Genomic DNA, 8,521 nt, shown 5'->3' with positions numbered 1-8,521 from the left:
CGGTTATTCACGTATAGCACATGATCATGTACCTGATATTCTGACATATGCCCTGATCTGACCATTTGAATCGATCTTTGCACGTTCTGATCTCTTCTCTGTGCTTCTTTGATCCTCATGATCAAATCTGGCTCAACTTGAATAGCAGCAAATCGTAGTGGCCTCCTATCTGTATCAAATTCTAGTCCAGAGAAACAGAAATTTTCAACGAGTTTTGTAACACCTATCGTCGATAAGGATAGAGAACAAACCTTTCGACTCAAGGCGTCCGCTGCTGCATTTGACTTTCCTGGATAATATTTGATTTCACAATCAAAATCTTTTAATAGATCAAGCCATCTACGCTGCCTCATGTTCAATTCTGACTGAGAAAATAGGTACTTTAGGCTCTTGTGATCGGAAAAGATCTCAAATTTCTCGCCGTAGAGATAATGACGCCAAATCTTTAATGAAAATACGATAGCCGTCAATTCCAGATCATGAATGGGGTATCGAACTTCATGTGGCTTCAATTGTCTTGAGGCGTATGCGATCACATGACCTCGTTGCATAAGCACACATCCCAAACCTCTGTGAGAAGCATCGCAATATACAACGAAATCACCCGTACCTGAAGGTATCGTCAACACTGGAGCACTAGTCAGCTTTTTCTTCAGTTCTAGGAAGCTAGACTCGCATTCCTCTGACCAAACGAATGGCATATTCTTCTGTGTCAATTGTGTGATTGACTTTGCAATACTGGAGAAATCTTGGATAAATCTTCGGTAGTATCCTGCCAGACCCATGAAACTGCGTATTTCCGGTACCGAAGTCGGTCTTGGCCAATTGATCACAGCTTCCACTTTACTCGGATCAACAGAAATACCATCACCAGAAATGATATGCCCCAAGAATACAACTCGATTCAGCCAAGACTCACACTTTGATAATTTTGCATACAATCTCTCATTTCTTAGTGTCTGCAACACAATTCTGAGATGATCTGCATGCTCATTCCTGTTCTTAGAATACACCAGAATATCATCTATGAAAACGATCACAAAATCATCTAAATACCTCTGAAACACTTGATTCATCAAGCCCATAAATACCACTGGAGCATTTGTTAAACCAAAAGGCATGACAATAAATTCGTAATGACCATACCTGGTTCGAAATGCTGTCTTCGGTATATCTACATCTCGAACTCTGAGTTGATGATACCCAGAACGTAAATCAATCTTAGAATAGACAGAGGATCCCTGCAACTGATCAAATAGATCGTCAATTCTAGGCAATTGATATTTATTCTTGATTGTTGCCTTATTCAGTTGCCGGTAGTCTATACATAATCGCATCGAACCGTCTTTCTTTCGCACAAACAGCACCGGAGCGTCCCAAGGAGATACACTAGGTCTGATATATCCCTTGGCCAGAAGATCTTCTAACTGTGCTTTCAATTCTTTTAGTTCGATGGGTGCCATCCTATACGGAGCTCTCGAAATAGGGACGGTACCTGGTACAAGATCAATACTAAAATCTACCTCTCGCACTGGAGGTAATCCTGGGATTTTATCTGGAAAAATATCTGGAAATTCCCGTACTACTGGCAAATCCGCCAATGCCGGGCTCGACTTCTGCATATCTACAGCATAAATAAAGAAACCATCTGCTTCTTTTTGTAACAATCTGTTCATAGTAAGAGCCGAAATCAAGGGAATCCGAGATCTGGAACCCTTCCCGTAGAATTTCCACTCGTCTGTCATCTCGGGTCTGAATCTGACAATCTTATGAAAACAATCTACAGTGGCTCTGTACTTCGTTAGCATGTCAATACTGACTATACAATCAAAATCAGCTAGACCCAATACTATACAATCTAGGTCAATCTCATGCCCCTCAAACTGTAGAATGCAATGTTTAACCGTAGTTACAGATATCAATCCACTTCCCAACGGAGAAATTAATAGATACAACCTCTAACAAAGACTCAACAGGCAATGAATGCAACAATGCAAATCGCTCCGAAATGAATGTATGCGATGCACCTGTATCTATCAAGATATAAGAAGGATAACCATAAAGAGAGCAGTTACCTGCTATAACATCATCTGGTGCATCTTGTGCTTGCTCTTCTGTCAATGCAAACACTTGAGCCTGTTGCCTCGGAGGTTGACTCACTGTCTGACTACCACGAGCTCTGGGTTGAGTCGGTGCTGGTGGAGGCTGGAAAGAGTGAACCGATGATGCCTGCCGCTCAAACTGAGGTACTGGCCCGGATGCTCGTCCACTCTAGGGCTGGCTGTACACTCCTCTGTGGGCATACTTTGGCAAAATGCCCCGGTTGCCTACAAATGTTGCATCGGCCTGTAACTCCCTGGCACTGTTCAGTCACATGTTTTCCTCCACAGGAACTACAATAAACACCTAAATACCTGGTACTCTGATCAAAACCAGTCTGTCTTGATCCACTGGAGCTTGAAGAGCTGCTCCCAGGTCTTTTAAACTGTTTCCCCTTCGCCTTCAGCTGTTCCTTTCTGCCACTGCTACTATCGCCGCTTTCAAATCTAGGAGGAGGAGATTTCACTGAAGGTTGTGGTGGTCTTGGCGCAGGAGCAACATATGGAGCACTCCGCTGTCTTATCAACCCTGCTTCCGCTCCTTTGGCCCGATTTAACGCATCTGCGAAATTATTCGGTCTCCCCGTGTTTACCAACGTAAAGATATCTGGATTTAGGCCATATATAAATTGATCCGCCATGGCCTCATCATTACCTGAAACGTGAGGTGCAAAGCGAAGCAAAGAAGAAAATTTAGCAACATACTCTTCAATATTCAGTTGCCCTTGCCTCAAGTATGCAAATTCAGCGCCTTTATCTTTACGGTAGGATACAGGAAAGAAACGCAGATAGAACTCCGTCTTGAACACTTTCCATGTAATTTCGGTACCACGTTGCTCTAGTGCTCTCTTCATGTTCAACCACCAGTTCTTAGCTACATCCTGGAGTTGATGGCCAATAAGCTTTATTCTTTTCTCGTCACCATACTCCAAAGACTCGAATAACATCTCAATGTCCTCAAGCCAACTTTCACAATCCACTGCCAGTTCTGTACCTTTCAAGGTTGGCGGTCGAAAGGATTGAAATCTTTTGAGCAGTGTCTCCATTGGCGTAGCAGTAACGTCCATTGGATCTCCGGATGTGCTACCCTGTTCTGGTGCTGTGGGTCGTAGAGGCACTGCTGCTCTTCGAGGAGGCATGTATCTAATAATCCAACTGATTAGTATACCAAATATACGATCGTCTCAGCCCTACTCTAGTCAGTTACCTCTGATCTAGAATCGGTTCTGATTCAGTTAAGCACGTGTCATAATCAAATCAGATAACACACACGCAATAAGGAAAGCACTAATCATGCTAGCACATCATAAAGCAAGGAAGAAGACTCAATCTACCCCGCTCATTCTATCTTATCTCACTCTAAAGGATCTATCGCTCTGATACCACCTGTTGTGGGGACCCGGGCTCTAATTCTTTTTCTTGGGATTAAATGGATCGTTATTCTAAAATATGGGTCAATTTTTCGCTTTTTACATTAATTCAAATGTAACTAAACAAGTATAAGTTTTGTAGTAAATTTACAACATACAAACACAAAATACATGTCTTGCTCTGTATGTCCTTAACTAACCAGTATTAAAAGACAGTACATAATAAAAGACAACTACTGGTTCATCTGCTACGCCCGTAATTTCCACGCTAACCCGATCATCTCTGTCTCGACCCAGATCCTGCCCCACCTGTTGTTATGCACACATACAGACATAACAACAGCCGAAAAACCGGTGAGAACAAATCCCAGTATAAACATGTATACATGCATTCAAACAATCTAAAACATGAAACATGCTAATATGAATGTCATTCATATTAAATCATGCAATGCGAATCTAATCATGTCTAGACTCGACTCAACTAGAACTCTAGGGATCCCGTTGTGAATAAAACGGCACTGTCTGTCACCTACCCTCCCAATCGAGGTGCTGTCCGTCTTATTCCTAGACTTCGGCCTGATCTGTATCCGCGTCTACAATAGGGGCGGTGATCTTCCCCTAAGCTGTGATATCGCCGAACGTCTAGTAGTCTGCCTGATCTCCATACTGTCCTATCTTAATGCATGAATACACAATCTGTAACCAAGCATAATCATTCTAATGCAATGCCACATGATCTGTAAACAAAGCATAGCAAGATTTGTATACAAGTTCTATAAACAAATCTATAACCAATCATAATCATATCGAGATATAAACAATAAAACAAGTATGTGATTTTGGTTGGGAAACTCAAATGTGATCTCATTTGAGTCGTGATTCCCCAAACAAAACATGTACTATACCTTTCTTTGCACAGTCGCTGTCACGGTCGTAAAGATGAATCTGAAATGGAAATATGGATATACAATCTATCAAGTTCTAACTCAACCAAGACATTTATACAATCTATACTTGATCTTGGTACAATTTGACGGCATAACGACGTATATTCTTAATACCGGTCAATCCAATCTCAACAAATATCAACATGTACCATCCTCAACTCACAATCGAATCATATGCACAAAACCATACTGAAATTCGATACATCTTATTCCCAAACATGCTGAAATTCATAAGAAATGCATACGACATCCTTTCTTTGTTCTAGTTTCGATTTTAAACTCATAATCCTCACTAGAATATCTAAACACAGTCATAATAGCATTTCCTTTACATGAAATTCTTGAAACATGTTAGAACTGAATAAAAAATGTACCCTTTCAAAGCCTTCGACGCAAGGAATAAGAATCTCAACTCGGATTAGAATTTGGATGGCTAAATCTTGAGATATCTACCTTCAAAGCCTTGAAAACTTGAAGAGTTTTGGGAGGAAGTCTCGGTTCTGCCTGCTGAAAATGAAAAGAAGGTGACTCATGTTCGACTTATATTTATACCCCTGCCATGTGTCAAGTTGAGAACAAGAGTGGATGTCTCGCATGCAGCACCGCGGGTGCGGTACTGTAAGGAGCGCGGGTGCGCCAAGCTTTCGGCAGAAATATAATTTTCCAAAACAGTCGACCGCGGGTGCGGTCAAGTAAACACCGCGGGTGCGGTCTCAGCACCGCAGGTGCGGTGCTTGCCAGACCGCGGGAGCGGTCTTGCACAGCTAACATTTCATATTTATCGCATCATTTCGTCCCGTCTGTTCTTGCGTTTCGTATTCAACTATCTACAAGAATCTCAGGCATTACAAGTTGAATCCCATTAATGACGATAAAAACAAGAAGAGTGTTTCAAACTATGCTACTTCGCACGATGATGATCTCAAAACTTTGAGCAATGCTGAGTTTCTGCAGGTATCTGATTATTGCAATTGTCCATGACTATGATTAGTATCAATTTATAACATGATTATTTGTCTTCTAGGGGAAGGCGGTTGCATTGACATTGGACTGTAGGACGAATATTGTTGCCTACGGCACAATTGTCCACGTCAATGCGGATGAGAAATTATTTCATGGTGTGTTCCATCCCCCATTACTTGCATGCACGTATCCATTGATAGTGCTGTGGACGAATTAGCACATTTGCCATTTCCGATTCCTCACGAATGTGCTACTGTTGGTGATGCTGTTGGAGCCCATGTAGCTTGGCCAGCACAATTCGTAGTAATTCAAGATGAGGTAAATGTCAATTTATATTTTAATTTAAAGTATCATAAAAAATTCAATATTGCATCTAACATGTGTACATTTGCAATGATTAGAAGCCTCAGAAGAAGAAAATTGTGGACCACAGAAATAAGATTGGTTTGTCTTCAAGTGTGCCCAGATCTTTGCATCTTCTGTACTGTTATTGTAAACGTGCTCTAACCGATGAACAAAATTTATCATTGGCTTTTGATCATGATTTGTTTGACGAGAGTTCCGAACTATTTCTGCACCTTGAAGACATCATTCCTTTCTACAGTTTGGATCCAATATCAGCCAATTGTATAGTTGTGTACATGTGGTAAGTCTTCTTCTTTTGTTTGCTGACCAATTAAGATGTATAAACTTAATTAATTTATCATATTCACATTATTCTGTTGGAAATTGTAGGCATCTGAATAAAAAGATGAAAGAAGACAACATGACTGACATGTTCAGATTTGTCAATCCACACACGATCCCATACATGCCATATGTATCCAAACTTTACAGAAACGCAAAAATCGAACACTTGAACGAAAGAGCAAGTGTTTTGGCAGAAAGACTAAGTGTTGCATCAACAAATCAACTAGTTTTAGTGCCGCATAATGTTGGGTGAGTCAAAATTACAATATCAAATTTAATTTATTTTCTTGACATTTTATTGAATTGTATGCACTGACTATGTGTTCTGTGCATAGTTATCATTGGATTCTTACCGTCATCGATCCTTACAAGGAGATGGTTTATTTGTTGGATTCACTTAGTCATCGAAACCGTTACAATGACTGGAAATATGTGGTGGATATGTAAGTTAATATTTTGTTATTTATATCAAATTTAATTCAGTGAATAAAACACTCATATATTGACTGTTAATGATGTATGCAGGAGTGTAAGATTGTTTAATTCTAATAAGGAAAGGAAAGGGAAAAAACAAGCTATATGGGAAGTAGTAAAGGTATGCATGTGTACTTGTCATTAATTAACGTTTTTTTCAATTTGTGTATCAATCACTAACAATTTTTTTTTTAAAATTAGGGTCCACGACAACCAGATTTGAAACAATGTGGTTTTTATGTTATGAGATTTATGAGAGAAATGATTGAAAAAAATGCTACCGGTGAGAAGAACTCGATATCTTCAATTGTAGTATTTGACATATTCTCAATATTCACAACTAATTGTGTATTTCTCATTTTTCAATGTCTATTGATTGTTTTTTTACTAATATTGACATTGTGTCTGTTCACAGTTCATGAAAAATGAGTATTCCAAGGAAGAGATTGATGAAGTGCGATCCGAGTGGGCGGAATGCATACAAGACTATATTTACGAATAGGTATGCAAAGTGTTGATGAAGTACTTTGTGTTACAATGAACCAAATCAATCATTTTTCTATTTTCTTCAATAATGCATGGTATAGTAATGCAAAGTATGGATGGGTTTCTGCTGTTAGCCCCTTCCCCAATCGTTCTGTCACTGGACTAAATTTCAATAACTCATAAACTTCTCAATGAATCAAGTTCAGCTACATGATTGTTTTGATTATGAAGATTCCTCAACATTGTAATTCTAGATTATGCAGTACCTTGCCTTGTAAGTTCTACATTCAGTGAGTTTGAACTTGTGTAGGCTAAACCCATTCTCCAGATAATATGTGTGCATCGTTTCACTTATAAATTTATTTCAAGTGCATGTATTGCTCATCTATACTCCGGAAATAATAAATGAATACCATTTAAAGATATTGATCATCCTAGAATAGTTAAATGTATGTTTGTGGCCTATTATCAATATTTATATCGATTCTTTTTTAGGTAGTGGGTAAGCATAGGTCGGAATCCACATTAATATCCATACGAGGCCAGGTTGCTTGAAATGTCATGTGATTTATTAAAGATTAACATTTGGAGACTTATTTAATTTCTTTAGGTACTTTGTGTATATTGTAAATCTGACGTATTGTTATCACGTGAATATAAATGTTATTCGTTTGTGAATTGATTTTATGAATTTCTTTCGAGTATATAAATGTTGTTTGTGTTGGATGGAAATTTTTGGGATGTCCTATTTATGGGGAGTTCATGCCGAAATTTCTATTTTCCTCAGTATATATTAGTTATGACTTTATTTTCGTCTCTATGCGCAATTTGTGTTAGCTGTGTTTCCAGTGCATGTTTTGCTTCCAATCTCATCTCTTACATGGGTTTTAATGGGCTTTCTATGTGTGGATTATATGTTAGGGATGAAATGGCAGGGGAAGGTTTTGATGCATAAATGTTGATGAGGTTTGAGGAGATCGAGGCGATGATGAAAAAAATTGCAGTATATCCGAATTTTTTTGTTTGGAAAAACTTTATATTGTGGGACTCTACTAGCTACCACATTGCCACGTTGATGACGAACATGTATCAAGGTCAATTGCAATACTAAATTCAAATTTGTAAAATTTTTGTTTATCGTTGGCATATTTTGGATGATGGATTTTGAACATAATATAGTCATGGATTTAACGTGGTAAATATTTTGTTTTCTGTTGTTATTTTTGGTTTGATTATTATTATATATATTGTAAATTAAAAGAAATTTAATACAAAATTATAAAAGACAACAGATGTAAAACCGTTGTCCTTGATAGATAAGACAGCGATTTTTAGGCGTTGAAAAACTGTTGTCGTTGTTATAAAAAACAACGGTCTAAAAAGTGTCGAAACTGTTGTCGTACATATATTATGACAACGGATTAAAACCGTTGCAAAACTATTGTCAAAAGTGTTAAATAACAAAGGTTTAAAACTGTTGCGAAACTGT

The 8,521-nt window shown here is 38.5% G+C and overlaps 1 protein-coding gene across 2 annotated transcripts; it reads left to right on the top strand.

Moving 5' to 3' along the window:
- The first annotated feature begins 5,290 nt into the window (after positions 1–5,290).
- Positions 5,291–8,169, top strand: LOC140812073 (uncharacterized). Of its 2 annotated transcripts, none has more exons than XM_073170268.1 (9): positions 5,291–5,373; positions 5,444–5,700; positions 5,784–6,028; positions 6,118–6,321; positions 6,408–6,515; positions 6,598–6,667; positions 6,748–6,855; positions 6,962–7,048; positions 7,954–8,169. In XM_073170268.1, exons 2-8 carry the CDS (start codon positions 5,563–5,565, stop codon positions 7,046–7,048), a joined length of 960 nt encoding a protein of 319 aa, XP_073026369.1. In that variant the 5' UTR covers positions 5,291–5,373; positions 5,444–5,562; the 3' UTR covers positions 7,954–8,169. The 2 variants fall into 2 exon arrangements, with proteins under 2 accessions (XP_073026369.1, XP_073026377.1); XM_073170276.1 differs by having other exon boundaries at positions 5,444–5,706; positions 5,793–6,028.
- The last annotated feature ends 352 nt before the right edge of the window (positions 8,170–8,521 follow it).

This window comes from Primulina eburnea, chromosome 1 (genome assembly GCF_022965805.1).
Source record: "Primulina eburnea isolate SZY01 chromosome 1, ASM2296580v1, whole genome shotgun sequence".
In the NCBI taxonomy this organism is placed as follows: Eukaryota; Viridiplantae; Streptophyta; class Magnoliopsida; order Lamiales; family Gesneriaceae; genus Primulina; species Primulina eburnea.
This window is presented reverse-complemented; position numbering and strand designations above follow the sequence as displayed.